Source organism: Polypterus senegalus, chromosome 12, assembly GCF_016835505.1.
Source record: "Polypterus senegalus isolate Bchr_013 chromosome 12, ASM1683550v1, whole genome shotgun sequence".
In the NCBI taxonomy this organism is placed as follows: Eukaryota; Metazoa; Chordata; class Cladistia; order Polypteriformes; family Polypteridae; genus Polypterus; species Polypterus senegalus.
The window spans coordinates 8,717,309-8,737,235 of record NC_053165.1 but is presented as its reverse complement, the minus strand read 5'-3'; the positions used below and the strand labels follow the sequence as shown (position 1 = coordinate 8,737,235).

The 19,927-nt window shown below is 34.2% G+C and overlaps 1 protein-coding gene across 6 annotated transcripts in view; it reads right to left on the bottom strand.

Moving 5' to 3' along the window:
* Positions 1-19,927, bottom strand: part of pbrm1 (polybromo 1) — a 45,321-nt gene that overhangs the window by 24,292 nt on the left and 1,102 nt on the right. For 3 of the 6 annotated variants that reach the window (XM_039772956.1, XM_039772959.1, XM_039772960.1), the window contains exons 2-17: positions 18,389-18,606; positions 16,282-16,379; positions 14,888-15,035; positions 13,243-13,389; positions 12,934-13,050; positions 12,149-12,217; positions 11,782-11,880; positions 11,585-11,670; positions 10,678-10,769; positions 8,770-8,986; positions 7,775-7,916; positions 6,455-6,552; positions 4,166-4,445; positions 3,551-3,656; positions 1,424-2,066; positions 620-831 (exon numbers count right to left, since the gene is read on the bottom strand). In XM_039772956.1, coding sequence (XP_039628890.1) covers positions 620-831; positions 1,424-2,066; positions 3,551-3,656; positions 4,166-4,445; positions 6,455-6,552; positions 7,775-7,916; positions 8,770-8,986; positions 10,678-10,769; positions 11,585-11,670; positions 11,782-11,880; positions 12,149-12,217; positions 12,934-13,050; positions 13,243-13,389; positions 14,888-15,035; positions 16,282-16,379; positions 18,389-18,595 — 2,761 coding nt within the window. In that variant the 5' untranslated portion in view covers positions 18,596-18,606. The remainder of the gene's footprint in view (positions 1-619; positions 832-1,423; positions 2,067-3,550; positions 3,657-4,165; positions 4,446-6,454; positions 6,553-7,774; positions 7,917-8,769; positions 8,987-10,677; positions 10,770-11,584; positions 11,671-11,781; positions 11,881-12,148; positions 12,218-12,933; positions 13,051-13,242; positions 13,390-14,887; positions 15,036-16,281; positions 16,380-18,388; positions 18,607-19,927) is intronic. The other 3 variants (XM_039772958.1, XM_039772961.1, XM_039772957.1) reach the window with 2 other exon arrangements.

Below are 19,927 nucleotides of genomic sequence, written 5' to 3'. Positions count from 1 at the left end.
GGGTTTCCTGCTGTCTTGCAATAAGGAGACCTGGGTTCGCTTCTCGGGTCCTTCCTGCGTGGAGTTTGCATGTTCTCCCCATGTCTGCGTGGGTTTACTCCCACAATCCAAAGACATGCAGGTTAGGTGCATTGGCGATTCTAAATTGTCCCTAGTTTGTGCTTGGTGTGTGTGTGGGTGCGTGCCCTGTGGTGGGCTTGCACCCTGCCCGAGTTTTGTTTCCTGCCTTGTGCCCTGTGTTGGCTGGGATTGGCTCCAGCAGACCCCCATGACCCTGTAGTTAGGATATAATGGGTTGGATAACGGATTGATAAAAGAAAAAAAAAAACTGAATGACAATACTTAAATTTTAATCAAAGTAAAACGATGACGCATTCAGTTGTCAGAATGCTAGACACAGAAATAGCGCAGTCAGTGCAACGACAATGACTAAAGCATTTGATTGTTTAACACACAGTTGTAAATTAAACCTTCTCTTGCTGAAGCAAAGTATACATGAACAAGTCTCAGTGATCAGTTTTTAAAAATAAGGAGACAATTATACTATGTGACTCTTTGATTATTAAAACGAATCATCTACTACATGGGGATAAAAGTAATCAGTTAGAACTACTAGTACCTTTCTTTTCTTCTTCCCTCTTAAGTTTATCCTCTTCCATTTCTTTCGGTAGCTTTTCTTTCTTCTCCTTTTCTACATCATTATGAAGATGCTTTGTTGTGTAGCTAAGAGCTGGGGAAAGGAGAATCTCGCCATTTTTGCACAGCTCATCTCGGATTTTAATGAAGAACTGTTGTAACTCCACGGCATCTTCAAAAATTTCCGAGTCAGTTCTTGAAATGAGGAAAATACACAAATAAAAACACTCATAATTCTTCAAAGCTATCAGCCCTTTCCCCTATTTCAATGTTCCATTCTAAATACAGCTAAGAAATGCTTAATACTTTGCTACAAGAATTCAATAAATTAAGAATATATTATAGCTTGCTCAAGTGGGAATCAGAATGTAGGAGGGAACATTAATTAGATGCCATGGTTTGGTAAAACATACAAAAAATGTGCTGAAAAACAGAATGCGACAAAAGAACTCTTAAAATTTGAAATATTTTTGACAAATAATTTATTGTACCTTGTGGATAGCATTTAAATGAAATGTAGAGACAGTTCTGTCCACAAAACTACTACTCACAAATCATTTTTTGTCCTACTTACAACCTTGATAAGCCCAAGTACAGTGTAATGGCTTTTCCTTGAAACAAGGCATGCTGGGAAAGGTCAGGCAGATTGGTATGCTAATGAAAAAGGGTTTAAATGGCTTATGTATAAGATTAATTTGTGGTTTGGAGAAAAAAAAAAACAAAAACAACAAAACTAAAACAGTCTTGATTTATTTACCAACTTAACTACTATTATTAAATATCGTACCGGTTTAGTCGTCTAGCTTTTTCTAAAACCTCGAACATGTGTTCCTGAAAGACGTCAAGCCTCCTGTACCGATTACTCTCAATGTTTTTTCGGATTATTTCAAAGTTCAAGAAAGGCTTATTGGAGTTAGTGGGATCTCTTGCTGGAATCTCTGCCAGAGAGTCACTGTAACAGCGTCCTTCGTCATCTTGGTGGCTTAGCACAGATACAAACAAGTTATGGATCAGCTCCTGTATCAGCAGGGTAACATTGGGAACGTGAGAATCTTCCCTTCCTTCAAGGTCTCTTCTAGTTTCTAAAAGCACTTTATGGAGTACCAGGGCATCTTTGTAAATCAGAGATTCAGGTTCATTGTATGTACAAGCATTATTAAACATGAGGACAAAGTCTTCCACCATGGAATCCACATCCTGAAACTTGTTGGCCATCATGTGACTCTTGATTTTCTCCATGTCAATTGGCTTTTTAATAGTTACATAATAGTCTGGTAGTTCAGCCCGAGAGGGTAGTCTAAGAAAAATGGCACTTAGACGGCGACCCCGCTTATCTGTGTAGTTCTTCACTGCTTCATAAAGTTCATTCAGCTTTTGTTGCAAAGGAGTCAAGTACTTGGATTTTTTGGGAGATATACCACTTTTTCTACCTGGAATATATAAAAAGAAGACACAAACAAATGTACTGGTTTGTTACCTATATTATTATAATTCAAACAAAAGAAAAAAAATTAATAAATTGCAAGCAAAATGTTAATTTTACCAAATATTCACTTGTTTAATACAGAATGAAAAAAAAAGTTTTTTACTGTTTATCTCAAAAATGCAAGATTAAAGTGTGTATAGTATTATAAAAATTTCAAAAATAGAAAACAAATTTGGAATACAAAATAACCCACGGCACAGGACAAAACATCTATATATATATAAAAAAAAAAAAAAAAAAATACCTATTTTTTTTTTTCACCTATGTAAAATTCACAAGATAAACTTAATAAAACAAAAAAAACTCTGTACAATGCTTAGACTAGACTATATCTATTAAGGTGCGTTTTGCTAATAACTCAAGAAAACAAATGAAACTCACTCTAAAGTTAACCTGCTGCACTCCAATTCTTATTTTGGTCTACTCGTCATTCAGCTCCACTTCTTATATGGTAATTCTTCCCAAACAACACTGCTGAGTTATATAAGAGTACTGACCGTTTACAAATTAAAGGATGAATTTGCAATTGTAAAGGTCAAGGTTATTTCTTCACAAACATGGTATATATCCATTTGCCAAGCAAAATTGTTTTCTAAAGTTTAGCGCTTTGTATTTAATTAAAAAAATATATATATTTCCAGCTCTGGTGTTTTACAATTGAGAATAGGGGGCACGGAAGAAAAGCTTAAAAACCTTGCCAAATAATCCATTTTTCAAGCCAAGACAGCTGTTGAGTATTTATCAGCCCTTACGAGTTTCGGATGCATTCGGTGCAAACATTCTATTGTATAATTCTGGTAATATTTTTATTGTGGTAAGGATATATTTTCTACTTGCTTGTGCAAATTTTCATGTAAATACAGAAGTAAAGCAAAACAAAACCACTTGCACGCACAAACAGTTCATTGTGATTTGGTCTGTTAGGAGGAAACCATATCCTCAGAATGAAAGGTTGATGCAGATGGAAGATGAAGATGAGCTATCAGGCACAGCTGGTCTTCTAAAATAAATTAATCTAATAATATTTTATTACTCAAAAATGACATTACAAACTATTTCACAATTTATGTATAATCACAAGACGTGTACCAATACTCGACAACTGTCTTAGCTTGAAAAATTGACATATTTTGTAAGTTTTTAAGCTTTACCTCTGTGCCCCACAGACTACAATTTAAAGGGCCAGTGAGGACAAGATATATTTTAAATGTATAGAATGCGATTAACTTTAGATCTCAATTTCGGATGGCAAATGCATACAGTATATAGCATGTTTTAGAAGAAATAAATAAACTTCAACTTGTTAATCAACTCCAGCTTCTCTAGACTATCTGTAACTCTTTTCCAAATCTAGAACCACTGTTTGTTAGACATTTGGTGGACATTGTACTCTTAGCAGACACTTAAGGCAGAGCAATTAAAACATACTTATTTTCAGTTTTGGGGAAGCCATATCATCATCTTCAGGCAGTGGTCCCAATTCTTTTCTTTTGTCCTTTAATACTTTTTCAAGCACGTTGGCATCATTATATACCTATATAGTAACAGAAAGCATTAGGTAAAGAAAAAATGATTAATACACGAAGCAGAAAAAAAATGAAAACCACGATCATCAATAATTTTAAATTTAACGAATGGGAAAACAAGACTGATTTTCTTTACTTGCAGAATCACTTTCTTCCTCCTTTGACTATTGTGCTCAAACCTATATACATATACCAAATTCTCATTAGTCTGCCTAATACTAACTTATGCAATACTTTTTCCCCCTCATTCCAACAAATGTTTAATTTTATCAGGTAAAAGTGAGCTTAACAAATAAACTGAAAGCATCTGAACTGTATCTATCCATTTATCTAACCTTGAATAAAATAGAGTACTGTTTTTAACTGAACTGTAATGTATTCACAAAATAACTAAACAGGAAAAAAAAATGAAAAAATAAGTCTTTATGCACTTAATGATTTTTCAGATTTTTTTTTACTGTTGTGGCATTGTTTTAGTTTTAGAATTTATAAAATGAAAGGGTTACATCTACAATACCTGTGATCCTTCCTCATTGTAGTGTCGTGCATTTCGGAACATAAGCTTCATGTCCTCAATCAAGGATTCCTCAGTAAGGTATTTGTCAGAGCGAATGTTGTGCTCAACAGTCTTGAGATCCATTGGCTCCAAAATTATTTTATAGTAATCTGGATAATCCTTCTTGGATGGCTTGACCATGAAAAGATCACAAAGCCTCCTTCCTGAAACTGCTTCCCGTGCCTCTGTTACTGCATTGAACAGAATCTTCAGTCTGTGTTTCTTAGTACTCTTTTTGATACTAGAAGAAAATTAATTTAGAAATAAATTACTCTTAAAAATTCATAAAGTGTATACAAATCTTGACCATTTTGAATATTATAGTGCAATTTAAACATTAGCACGTAATTTGTATTTTTTAGTTGAGCTCAGGTTGTTTATTACATTTTAAAACACTTTTAAGGTACCAGAAAAATAATTCAGAGCAATCATAATGAATAAGCTAGTAAGAAAGTGAAAATGGTAAAATAAAGTGATATAGAAATGATGCAGATTGAAGAACTGTTCAGAAATGGGGGTGCATTTTTAAAATAAGAGAAAAAAAAAAAAAAAAGGGATGTTTTTGGTTTTAAGATGCTCCTTGTTAAAACTGAATTAGGTTGGGGTGGTATGCACTCCGATATACTGTAGGTTGACATACAACCTTATCAGGCACATACAAGTTCTTGTGTATTAGCTTCTGAAAATCAATCAGTGCATTCCTGTATAACTTTAAAAAGTTGATTCTTTCTTTAAATGTTGACTACTAAAATACAGCAAATAAGGACATGTCTTAATAACTGCATGATGGCCTGCAGGTATAATAGCTGCACGAAGGCTGCTAAAGAAGCCCTGCAGTGGGTCGTAAAAACAGCAGAGGCCATTACTGGGACTGAGCTGCCATCACTCGAACTCTTGTATAAGACTCACTGTGTGAGAAGGGCCAAAAACATTCTCAAGGACAAAACTCATCCCGGAAAATCTTTGTTTGAGCTCCTCCCGTCAAGACACTTTAGGTCAATCCGTGTACGCACAAACAGACTAAAAAATAGGTTTTTCCCCATCTGCCATAAACTCTCTGAACTCTGAATATCCTCAGTCTGAGATCATTTTTAATTGAACATGTGCAATAAGCTATATTGGTAATGTGCAATATACTAATGTATTACAATATGGAATATGTAATGTACTATTCATTAACAGGTGCAATAACAATTTATGCCTCTGTACTTTGAGCAATAATAATTTGCTCTGGTTACTTGATTACTTAACACTGTATACGACATATTTGGAATTATTTGACTTTTCTTTAAATGCACCTTGGGGCTATCACAAAAAGTAATTTCGTTGTGTTACACAATGACAATAAAGTGCTTGAACATGTCATATGCAGAAAAATATTAAAAGTGAGAAGATTTAATTTTCCTTTTCTAAAACTATTGTTCTCTAATAGAAAGTGGCAAATGTAACAAATTGACAAACTTTATACAGAAAACAGAAACTTTATCAACATAAAAAAAGAGGTTTATGTGTTTTACATACATGATACCCTAAAAACCTCTTGATAAAAAGCAGTCCAATCAAAAATCAACAAGCAGTACAATATGCTTGACATGTATACAAAAAAAAAGGGGAAGGATCTTTTTAACCTATTTATTAACTCACCAGAATGGAAGCTCCTCCCTCTTCCACCAAAATTTAGCCAACTACTACAATATTTCAATAAAGTGTTTGTAATACTGTTTAATATGATTATGTCATATGATCATATTTATTTATTAGGATGTTAACTAGATGGCTGCCTCTGAAGGATTACAATTACATTATAGATACTCAGGAAGCTTTGTCTAATACCTGTTAAATTATACATGATTCACTACCTGCAAAATGTACTAAAATAACTTGTGTTAAAGAAACATTAAATTATTTCAGAGTCCTCAATTAATTACTGATATGAATATGTACCAGTTTTTTTACATACATTAAACCAAGGAAGCGAAGACATGAGAGACTTACCTAACCTCCTACAAGCCAAAATTATTTCTAGCTGTTTGAGAGCCATTTTCTGGGTTCAGCTGGATTGGATTGTTAAACCTAAATTATATTCCCAAGTAATAAATACTATATTTACACAACCTTACGAATGCAAACTTATTCTGCAAATGTATTTTTATATGCAGAAATTAAGTTTCAAAAGACAATGTTTTTTCTTTGTTTCATTAGTAACAAGCATCACAGGTTTTTTTATTTTTTTTTATTTTATTTAAATACCTTTTCCTCTTTGCACTTCCGGCATCTGAAGTTGCTGAAGAAAGCATGCTGTCCCCATCTTCTGCTTCATCCCTCCTTAAGAGCTCCTTCTTTTTTAGCTATGAATATAGCATTTGTGAATAAGATTTAATGCTATTTTAACAGACTACCTGCTTAAATCATCAAGACTATTTTGTTAATTAAAAAGACAGAATATGCAACCTAAAATCACTTGCTCATTTATGGGCGTGCACGATCAAGAGAAATGGAAACAACTTATGTCTGCAAGTCTTTCATTTATTATAGAACAGAAAAAAATCAATACTCCAAGCAGTGACGCATCACTATACTTTAAGGGGAGAGCCATTTCTAAAAATAAATGTCTTCCTGGCAGAATACATTAAGCATCCACATGCAAGGGATTTTCTGAAGACAAAAATGAATCTAGCCACTTAATGTTACAAATTCCACTACTTTGTTTGCAATATACATTGATATTTGACTAGAGCACGCACTTCAAACAACTCTTCTGATTTCTTTCAATTCCTGCTTGAGTTGAAGGCAAAGGGTAACATTATAACAGGTTTAGACGCAAATGCATTATCAGACTAGATATAAAAATACTTTGTCTACATAATCTCATTTCATTTTAAATTTTCCTTGCGAGAGTCTCGGGGACAACTCAGAGGCAGGTCAGTCCAGACTTTCCTGTCCACAGTTAAAGATTCCAGCTCTTCCTGGGGAATTCCCAGGCACTGTGAAACCATCCAAGAGATATAATCTCACCAGTCAATCCTGAGTCTGCTGCAGGGTCTCTGCACAGTATGATGGGCATCCTTACAACATGGCCAAACTACCACAGCTGGATCCTCTTGATCCTATGAGGCAGCAAATCTACTCTGACACTCTCCTAAACCGTTGAGCTTCTCACACTATCACAAGGTATCAGCCCAGCCACCCTGCAAACAAACCTTATTTTTGGCACTTGTAGTCATGATCTCATTCTTTCAGCCAATACCCAAAACACATGACCAGAGATGAGGACAAGGATGTATACAACCAGAAAATATCAAACTTTACCCTCTGTCCTTAGTAATATCCAACTATGTCATTTATAAATCTGTTTCTTTGTATTCAGGGTCATGGGGAATCCAAGCCAATCATAGCAGCAATAGAAGTAAAACAGGAACCAATCCATTAAGGGATACCAGTTCATCACAAGGCATGTTCATGTACACTTCTCCCATTGGCCGAAACCAGGCACTAACCTGTAATGAAATCCCGGAAGAACATACAAATAATATAACCTAACAATGACGCACAGTCTGATAAATCTCTTACCTGCATTAAATGAAGCAACTTCATGACACGCTTGTAAATTGCTGAATTGGGAACATTGTAGCGCTTGGCATTTTCAAACATCAGCATGAGGTCAGATTCAATCTGCTCCATAGTCTCATATTCATTGTTCTTCATCTTGTTTCTGTCAGGCCAGGAAAGAAGTGAAAAATTCTTGAAGGGAAAAAAAAGCAATGTTTTCTTTATTGCTATCGATTTTTTAACATTTTACTCTGACAGCTGGCTTGCTTCTGGTTTTCTGAGTGTTCAAACACATATACGTATGTGATTTAAAGGAGGATCATTGTAATTTGGAGTTAAGGGTAAAGTTAATTGATAAACATTCATTTTCATATATTCTTTAAAATTTAAAACAAATGCACTTTTTATTGCCAATAATTTGTTATAGAATTGCATCAACATACAGTACTCAAAGGTACTTGGTAGACTCCTTATTTTTCTCCATACCTAGAGTGAAACAGCAGCATGTTTCGCCTCCCTCAATCAATCTGAATACTTTATTCACAGACACATCTGTAATATAATTGTCCTATTGTGCCCAATTATTCCCCACAGGCGTACCTTTCATGGCTTATTTTTAACTGCCTATGAATTTTCATGACCGATTTCTTCGTTGTCTCAAGAAATTTAAAATGGTGCCTGGGCTAATAATAAGAGCTACAAACATGCTGTTCCCAAGCACCACAGTAACAATTCAAACATTTTAAATTGGCCACAGCGTAACATGCTGACGTTTCCTGTTAATTTAAAATGAAATACAGAAAGTACGTTTTTGGGCTACTGCTATACACAGTCACTAGAAGAATAACTGGAGCAAAATGCAAAATGAAGGACACCTACATGCAGAGAAGGAACACAGTCTGGAACGGATTTAAATTAATAGAATTAAGATCACACAGAGTATTCCCTGTTCATGATTTGTTTGAAATATCTGAAACACTATTAAAGAAACAGACAACAAGTTAAATATCTTTTACCGTATCTGCTGCAGGGAGATCGGGTGCTTGATTTGCTGATAATAATCTGGGTACTCTTTCTTAGAAGGTAACTGCAAAAAAGGTTCCGCAATCAGCTGTCCCTGGCTGTTGCGTCCTCCCCTAACAGCCTCATAAAGCTGGAAGATGGGATTTGTAATATCCATGTTGGAACTGATACTCTCAGCCTCCGATTCTCCCTCATCATATCGAACAGCCCCTGGGGCGGGGGGAGAAAAAAAAAAATTTTTTAGTGTTAGTGTTAATTAAACTGCTACAATATTTTGCATGGTAGAAAATAATTGCAACATCTAGTAAATAGGAAAGGAGGATAACAATTAAAAGTTCCACAGATTTAATTATGCTTCATTATATAAAATTTCAAGTTGTCAACTAAAATACTTTCATATCAGTACAGAAAAATATAATTACAAAAAATACCTATGTATGCACCTATCTACAGTATAACTAGATAACTGACTGCAACATTTTTTTCCATGCTTGCAGGTATACCATATTAAGCTTATAGATTTTAACAATATGTCATGTTCCTGTCTGAAAAATGCACAATTTGGATGAGAAAAATGTCTTCAATAAAAAGCAATATTCAACAACTAAATTATCCTCATTTTCACAAAACTAATGCCAACACGGTAGAATGGGGACTTTTAAGGGCTTGACATGGTGCGTATATTTGTTAATTACTGACTTACTGATACATAACATACAAAGCAAGCAGTTAGTAACAAAAAATACACTATAGGTATTCTCTGCTCTAAAGTGTAGGAATTTGTAAGTCTTGTTGACAAAACACTTTTTTAGTCTTAATGTTGTGTTACGTAAGAACAGAAATCAGAATGTGAATGTGTGGAACATCAAAAGGCATGAGGAAGATGAATATTGATTTAACAGAAAGACTCATTATTGAGATGGTAGGTGTTGTGCTGAAGATGGTTTGGGCATATGGAATGAAAGGCAGGAGAGAAGCACCATGGTGTAGGTTGAGGGGATAAAAGCCAGAGAGAGGATGGAAAAAAGTCAGGTTACTGGTGACCTTGCTTACACAGAGTGCTCATCAACTTTTAATCAAAAGTTATTAAATCCAGCATTAAACAAATTCAACAAATGACTAAAAATGGTTTAAAACAAGTTTGAGAAAGTTACATCAGCTCAATCAGACACAAAGCAGGAACTAGACCTGAACAAGGAGCTGGTCCAAATTGGAATCCATTCACACACTATATTATAAAATATATATATATATATATATATATATATATATATATATATATATATATATATATATATATATATATATACAATGCAGAAACAATGCAGGCCCAGAGATAAATGGCAAACTGGAATGTTGAAAATATTTTCCTAATTTTGGTAAGTTATGGCATTAAACTGTCCGTTTCCAAAAACTGCCTTACTATTAAAGTAAATGTTAAATAACATTAGTTTGTTTAAAAAAAAAAAAAAATTGTAGCAAGCAGCTGAAGATCCCATTTTCTTTCAAAGTTAAATATATTTATTTAATTTTCCTAAAAATACATCATTAAATGCATAGGATTTGTAAGTTTTGATGCAGAAACAGAAAACGTTAGTTTTTAACCTAATTAAAATGTTTCAACCTATTTTAAAGAACAGGCAGATGTATGTCTTTGGAGAAACAGAAGCCAATCATTCATTTTCAGAAACTGTAGAGAGCAATAACCAATGTTCACAGTTACCCAAACCTTAGATGTGATGCCAGTCCAGTTTACAGCACACTAATGCAAAAACATTCAGCAGCAATTTACAGTTCTCATTAAAAACAGATAATCGAGACATAATCTGGCTACCTAGAACCATGGTAAAGACGTATAAATGTTCAGGAAGCCTGTTACTACAGGAATCAATTTGTCTTACCAGCTAGAAGGGCATCTTCATCACTCTCCGAGCAGTACTGTAATGTCATAGGTATGGATGGCTGTCGATCAGCTTGCGTAGATCTTCTGTTTCTACCAAAAAGAGTAGGTTAGAAATTCGTGCCATAGAGAAATCACTTTTTCAGAAATTCCTAAAACAACATTTCATCAGAGATTTTGTTCTGTAACAAATATGTGAGTAAAACAATAGAATATTCTGACTCCATTAAAAAAGCAAACATAATCGCCCCTTTATATACATCTGATAAAGTTTAATACTTGTGTCTGCGTTAAGTGTCTTTCTATGAAGATTTATCTGAATTTTAAGAAGCATAATATATAAGATATGCTACATATTTAAAGGATTGCTCCACCAAAAACATGTTTTTTTATGCTACCTACCTTGTGCTTTTTGTAGTAATGTTAGAGAGTACTGTTGAATAGAATACTTCCAGAAAAATCAAAGCAACGCAGAAAAGTGAAGTGCATTAAAACAAATTTGAGATGTTTAACTTAACTAATTTGTTAGACAAGAGTCCCATCTTAACTTTATTCTAGCAAACAAATACATGTGTTTTAGACATTCTGGGAATACAATTGGACAACTGTCATGTGGATTATGTTATTTATAAGATTTTTTTTGATGGACCTTTGAATATCGCTTGCTGTTGTTTAGCAACAGTCCCTACTGGTCTCCACTGAATTAACAACTTTCTTACATTCTCCATTAAATTTATTTTTTTCCTCAGCTATTAATACAAACACCACAGGATAAGTAACAGATGAAACATTTTTTGTGGGTGGAGGGTTCCTTAAAATGCAAACATCTATAAACATTCTTTGTTGGATACATGTATTATTCTTTTACTCAACAGTAAAAATTGACTCAGCATAAAAGTAGACTATACCTGATTCGAAGACTAGATTTCATTGGCTCAGCATGTTCAACATCAGTTTTCTTCTGTATGAAAATCTTTTTAATGGTGTTTGCATCCTTTCAAAGAAATATAAATACAATTATAAAACAAAGCACCTAACACATGAAGAATAAACACTCAGATTATAAAAATAAAATGAAAACCAAAATCATCTTTACTTGACATACCTTAAATACTTGAGATCCTGGTTCATTGTAAGTTTTAGCATTTTTTGTTAACAGATCTATATCCTTGGCCATCGCATTGACACTCTTATATGCACCATTCTTAAAAAAAAAAAAAAAAGGAGAGTCTCACAATCTGACAATTAATACTGACATAAACAAAAAAAAACCAAATGCAAAAACTATGGAGCAAAATTAATTTAATTTATAGCATATAGCAATACACTTCTTTCCTTAATAGAAAAAAAAATCCAAGTTAAAAAGCACTTTTCACAAAAATTATGCTTTAGTAAGTTAAAAACAACCCTTTAAAATCTATTTAACTATTTAAAAGTGTGGCCACAATTTGGGAGTAGAAAGACCAACATACCTGAATCCTTTGTGCAATTGTTTTGAGATCAATTGGTTCCTTAATTATTGCATAATAATCAGGGTAATGCTGTATAAAAACATAAGGACTGATGTTAACACTTATTTGAAAATGTAACTAGTTGGTATTTTGTTTGTCAAATGATCTTCTCCCCATACAAAGACACTGCATTATTATTATTTAAACTAAACATTGTTTGGTAGTCTTCAATATTTTCATATTTTATATTGTAGTGACAATCTAATAATGGATATAATGGAGTCTATGATCTGAGACGTTTTGAGGTAAGGTTATTAATCATGGTGTTGGAGAGTTACCACGTTTGGCGTGTTGATTAGCATGTGCAAATAGGAATTTCCCTGCATTTTCTATTTTTCACAATAATTACCCCATAGACAATGTAAACTATAAAATGAGGTAACTATATGTATAGTAATTTATAAATAGACATCCGGGCAATCACAGTACTTACTTTTAAGATATGTTTAACGGCTTTCCTCAGCCAGGCTTTTTTTTTTTTTTTTTAATTTCTCTTGAAAAGAATAAACAAATTATCCTGCAGACTACATCTAAAGAGTCATGCAAACACTGGACACTGTATTGGTGTTTATTAAAAAATGCTTTCTGCACTTTGTTAAATAAGACTTGTGGCATATATCTGTGTGAGGAATGTTGAATGTTAAACTGGAAAAGAAATTAATGGAATGTAACAATCCAAGTATTCTTAATTTGTAAAGGATATTTTGCACTAACTACTGTACATGTAAAGACTCCTGCTTTCTTACCACTTTAGATGGTAGCTTCTGGAATAGTTCACTAATTAGTCTTCCCGAAGGCTCGCTTGCTGTGACTATGGCTTCAAGCAGCTGCTCTAATACTTCCTTCAAGCCACTTCCTGAATTCTATGAATAATAATGCAACAGTTAGAGGGGATGTTCAAACTAAAAAATATTATATGAGCAACAGGGTGTTTTAACATTAATAAAGGAAAAAAAGGACAGGGGAGATGCTCATTTCATATAAAGTCTTAAAGAATGATGTCAAGGCTACAGCAACATACTTAGAAAGGTGATGGAGTAAACCAATTTACTCACCTCTTCCTCTGTTGATGTCCCGGGGTTCTCAGTTCCTCCATCTCCTTCCTCATCATCTTCATAATCTCCTCTCTGCACAAACTCATTTTTCATCCGTAAATATAGATCCCAGAGTTTGCAAGCAGATTTGTATTCCTGACTATCAGACTAAACATAAAGAGATAAATCTGTAGCTAAACATGAGAGGAGGGAAAACAAAGCTTTTGAAACGAGGGTTTCACAGTTATAAGTCGTTGTAGTAAGCAAAGATGCACTGGACCAATACGAGGCTTATTTTAAAATAGGTGGCAAAACACCAGGTTGTGCATTTATAAATACACAACCACATGGATTAAAACATGCAATTTTAGATAATATGAAGAAGAAAAACAAAAAGTGAATTGAGAGTTCTTACTCTTGACAGAGTATTTAGGAAAAAGTGGAAATGGGGACAGGGTAATTTATATTATTTTTTAAACAGTACCATATTGCGCATTCCATCTTTTAGACTAAAGAAACATTATCTTGAAAACTTTGCAAGTGGCTCCAGCAGTACAAGTCTGGGAAAGTTATATATATAAAACATTTTCCATAGTAAAAGTAACAACTTCCCTTGAGTCTCTATGCACATCAAGGATGACTCTTTTGAGCATACAGTACAATTTCACCACCCTGCTCAAACAGGTGGCAAGACAAACAAATTTTTTTGTACCTTCTGCTACCAGTGTGGTTCCTTCCATTAGGGCAACCATACACACATTAAAAAAAGAGTAGTGAATCAGACTGTATAAAGAAGAAACAACACAGTATTTTTTCATTACAATCTTCTCTACACCAGTGGAATAAATTATTAACTTAAGATTCAAAGGCCACAATTTTTAAACAAAACAAAAAAAACTATCTGCCAGATGTAGCTGCAGATTAGAAAACAAGCAATCGTAAAGAAACAGGGCACAACACAGAATATCTGGGCAAAGACGGCCCATAAAGAAGACACCCTAACCAACAATCATCAAAATTGAACTTGCGCTGCTTAAAGATTTTAAGGGATATTCAACGTGGTTATTTTACTGAAGCTCTTGTATTAATGGTCATTTCTGTAATCAATGAACAGAGAATTTGGATGTAGTTTGCATTTGATAAACCAAACGATAAAGATACTGGCATTAAAAGGACATGGGAAATTAAATGAATACTATAAACCCACAAATACTAAAATGATCCAAGCATAGACAACTAAAGTCTGAATGAACAAAAGCTTTGCAGATGTTTCCAACAGGTGCACTGCTTGTGAGCATTTTATTTTGGTCGGCAGGTTCATCAGCTCAGGACTGTATAGGAAATATATATTCTAAACATGCTGCAGTGGCAAATAGAGCACATGGTGCTTTAATAAATAAAAACAATTTCAAAGTAAATGGGACATCCAAAATAAATATTTGGCATAAAAATTTAATTTAGATGTTTAATGCCTTCATGTCACTTGTTAAACAATATCCGCTTACTTGGCTCTTGACAAAGCATACACCAAAAAGAATGACTGGTTTCACACATATTTTGGACCCACTTTGCTTTTTTTTTGTTTATTTAGTCATTCATGTAAATACTTTGTGAGAAATTAACAAAAAGACTTCTATACTACATTCCAAATTAAAAATTTTCCCACCTTGTAGTAAATTTTGGCATTATTAAACATTAGCTGTATATCACTGGTTAGCTGGTCAACATCATCATACTCTTCCATTTTCAGTTTTTGTTGTATTTTCATTAGGTCAATAGGATGTGTGATAATATCATAGTAGTCTGGCTGATTTCTAAAAAATAAATAAATAAATAAATAAAATTCTGTTTTACTCAAAAAATATGAGGTTCACATTTAAAAAAATAGGACTTAATATCATTTTTCATACTGGATATGCTATAAATGTCGCTATGCTTGTTCCACTGACTATATGACATACTGTACGCAACATGTGGAATTTGAGGTGAATTTCAGAAGATAAACAGATAACAGAATGGTTCATTACACAAAAAATACTAAAGATAAGCTTTTGAAAGGTGTTAATGTAACAAATGGGAAAATGCTACCCAGCAGGACCAAAGAAAATGTTTGTTCTCCAGAACTACTTACAGAAAACACCAAATTGCATTAACATAAACACCCACTGAGGAGAAGCTTGACTGAGTTCCTTTAACCGTTTTTGTGTTGATCTACAAATATGTTTTGGATCATTGTTCTGTTGGAAGATCCATCCATCCATCATCCAACCCGCTATATCCTAACTACAGGGTCACGAAACCACCACCAATTTTAGTTTCTTGGCAAAGATGTTAAAATTTAAAAAACCCTCCACTATACTTGACAGTGGGGATCAGGTTCTTTTCAGAATAGCCATCCTTCTTTTTGTGCCAAACATACTTGGAGTGTTTATTGTTAGAAATCTCAATGTTTCACTTTGTTTGACCATAGGACATGGATCCAATGAAAGTCCCAGCAGTATTACACAAACTCCAGATGCTGACATTTGTGGTTAAATTGTAGGTATGTTTTTATTTTTTTCCTGGCATGCCTCCCAAACAATCTGTTGGCTTACAGGTGGCAGCTGATGGTAGTTTTGGAGACATGGTGATCCCAAGATGATACCTTTCTGTATTTCTCCAACAGTGATCCTTAGAGATTTGTTTTACCTCTCTTATCATTCTCCCTACTGTGTATTGGAACAAAATAAATTTGGGTCATTATAAAAGGGGCCACCTCCCTCCAGTAGACGAGCCAGAGTTGGAAGGAAGGAGACGGAGCTTGTGAGGAGGGGGAATAGAGGCAACGAAGAAAGAGACAAGACTGTTGGTAATAAGGCATTGTAGTGATGGGCATCAATAAACGTGTGTGTTTTGGACATTCTGGTGTCTGTCTGTTTGTCCACTTTATATATACACACACTTATTCTCATAAATACATGGCATTCTAAAACACAAAAAAGGTTCCACAATTTTGATTTACATGTAGCCTAGGTTTAAGAATCAGAACCAATTAAAACAGTTTAAGTGAAATAATCATACCTTCTTTTTGGTGCACGAAGGAACAATTCACCAAGCTGCCTTCCATGATCATCTTTGTAATCTCTAATAGCATTGAATAGTTCATGACAAACTGCAATCTGGAACAAGCAATAGCAGAGCTACTGTAGACGTCATAACTGATAAAACACTTTAACATAAAAATGACTAAAGAGAATATATAAAACATCAATACACATCCAAAAAGTCTTACTGAGTTAATGCATCGTTTAATATACAATTAAACCAGACCTTTTCTTCATAAGCACTATAGTATATATTTGCACCCAAGTATATAATTAAACGTTTCTGTGTGCTTTTCCACTCCAAGGTAAAGATTCAAGATCTGAGTTCTAATTATACTTTACCTTGAAAACAGATAAATACGAATATATTCTGTCCAAACAGAAAAGATGAAGAATATGTTATTAGACACTATTCACTGCCTTTTGTGAGTTCTGTTCCGGTTCATAAATTCAATTGAGGTCCAGGTGTGTCGAGTATGAAACACCATGTCATCCCTCATTATTTTGAAGCCACCTTGCACAAAAGACCTGTTTAAACAATGTACAAAAACTTAACTTGCTCAAAAGATGAAATTCTAAATTCTGTATGAAGTACTCACTTAACCCTTATATTTCCATATTTGGTTCTAATTTAATGCATGAAAGAACCATTACTTCCAGGAAAAGGGCCATCATGGTAAATCTGGTGCATTTAATGTAAAAAAATGCTAAATTTTTTTTCCAAGATGCACCATGTTTTTTTCTCCCCATAAACACAGCAGCAGTTTTTCCTAAGAGACACTGTAAAGCATTTTTTTCTGCAGACCGATAATTAGGAAACAAAGCTCTATTGATCCTAAAGGGATTAAGGATGGACAAGGCTACAGCATTTTATTGTACCTAAACACTCAATAGTTACTAATATGCGTCTGCAAATTATCAACTTCATGTCTTTGCCATTTTGTCATCAAAAATGTATTATTCAATCTCCAAACTGTTTTTTTGTTTGCCATTTTAGATTACACAACTTTCTTCCGTCTCATTGTTTTGAAAATACAACATACAATTTAGTTTTGTATGCCCTGAAATCACACAAGACAGGCCCTGCCTTTTGACAGCCTCCCTGCCTTAACTCTCTAAGAAGACAAGAAAAAATCCCCCCCCCAAAAAAAAATTGGAAGAAACCTTGGGAAAGGCAGTTCAAAGAGAGACCCTTTTTCAGATAGGCTGGGCATGCAGTGGGGTTCAAAACAAAAAAAACGGGGTAATTACAATATTATGTACAGAACAGCACACAAGTAATCCGCAATACAATATAATAGTGCAACAGAAATATCCCCCCCGTGATTTGATCTCGATAGTTGTTCATTACTATTGAAAAAAGTAAAAGATGTAAACAAACAAGCAAACAAACAAACAAAAAAAAACCCTCATTTTAGACACAGCAAGCATGTGGGACTGGTCAATATAAAGCAGATGCTTACTACAGAGCTTACAAGTTAATGGAGAGACTGAAGAAAAGTGATGTAGCTGAGAATTCACAAATTTCTCAAAAAATGTCTCTCTCAGAATGATAGTTTTGAATGTTAGAGACACTTATAGACACACGCACACATTAATTAAGCTTGGAATAATTTGCAGGCACAGATTATCCATTGTTTAACTGTCTCAGTTTGACAGGCCCCAATTTATGACAGTCTAATCTTCAAGTGGAATAACATCAAAAATAATTATGTCATGATATATACGCTGCAGACTTCAATGTTAACAATACAAAGACGCTCCCATTCAGAACCTTAAAAAAAGGGAACAATCAGTTGTCAGCTCTAGTCCTGCTATAACAACCTTAACAGTCTAGTACTTTTTCAAACCTCACAATATGCATGTTTATCAGCACAGATGCACATAAAGCCAGAGAGATTAATGAAAGACAATGTTATAATATTTTAGCTAAATCAAGGTAGCCTACTGTGTTAGGTCGTTTGAAGAGTAGGACTGACAACCAATTAAACAGTTAAAACAATGCTTTACATAAATACATACACATACATGAATGTACATGTATACTTAGTTAAAAATTTTAAACTATGAAATGCGAGACACACCTTTTTCTGTTCGCTGTGCTCACTGTCTCTTTGTAAAGGTGGAACAATAGTTGGAAATCCACTTACTGGATCTACAGTTGGTAAATTGGAGGTGCGTCGCCTTTTTCTGCCGCTCACAGGGGTGGAGGTCGAAGTCTGTCCATCATCAAAATCCCCCCCACTTACACTACTGGAAGGGGAAGTTGCCCTTCTCCTTTTCGACCCCATAGAAGCAACACCTTTGGATTGATGCACAATATCAGACATTACAAACTAATACAGGCGTTAGGCATTACACTGTCTGTAGTCTTCACTAGTAAAATATAAGAACGGTCATAAAGAGGTACCCAATACTAATTTAAGCATTTAATAATAAATTTTACATTTTAAATTAACATCACCACCGAATGACACAAAATGTACCCCATTAAATTTGTCTACAAAATTTTTAAAATTTCTTGCAATGTGGTCTGCTTATTCCCCATTTTGCACTTAGAGTAAATGAACATTTATATATACTGTATATATATATATATATATAGTATATATTATAGTATATATTATATTTATTTATTATATATACACATACATAAACCCCTGATTATACTTTTACATTGGCAAAGGAATCGACCAGGAAACACAAAAGACTGCCGATGCTGAAAAGCATGTCTGGCCTTTTCTGCGCCGTTTGGGTTTTACATCCATAAACCTCAACATGTCAGAGCAGTACTGAAAATGGAATGAAGTAAAAAGACAGAATGACGGCGTTTTACTCAAAATGCTTTGCTGACAATGATGTACAACTGAGTGGCATACTTCCATTATTGCCTTTAGTGAAACTGTGCCACAAACAATCGTTTGGGGAAACCTTTCAAGCAGTGGTTCTCTGTCTTAGGCACCCCGTTTGAACTGCAGTTTTAATTTCAGCTAAGCGCCGCATCTATCTGGACTTCTAAAACATACTGTTAGCCATTTCTCAAACAGAGGTATCGTTCTGAGTGATGCCGGAGACTGCAAGACAGAAGACCAGCCATCTGACTTATCACTACTGACTTTGAAATGAACCTACAGCATATATAATGACTCTGCTTTTTCTATTTCTTACACATTTGCGTTACATAACTATGTACTGATTCTTATCTACTATTTTTGTAGGTAATTTATTCTCATTCTTATCTATTTCTAATTTGTTTTCTTTGACATCTCGTAAAGCACTTTGACCTACACTCTTTGTATGAAATTGTACTACAGAAATAAATGTAGTTTCCCAAACTCAGTCCTGGTGGGTGTCCCTGTGAATGCAGGTTATTGTCTCAAACCCCGTACCAGTGAAACATTTTACTTGTAGTTGATCTCACTGTTTAAGTGGGTGGTCTTTTTTATTCTTTTTATCAGCATTCAGAAAAGAACTGTAGTGTTAAGAGTTACATTAACAAAAGAAATGTGTATATTTGCCACAGTGCTTAAATATCTCATTAATTTTACTATTAACTAGTGACACACACAGACCTTCGGTTCTGTAAGGACCGTCCCATTATAAAAGGCTAGATCCCTCGTGTG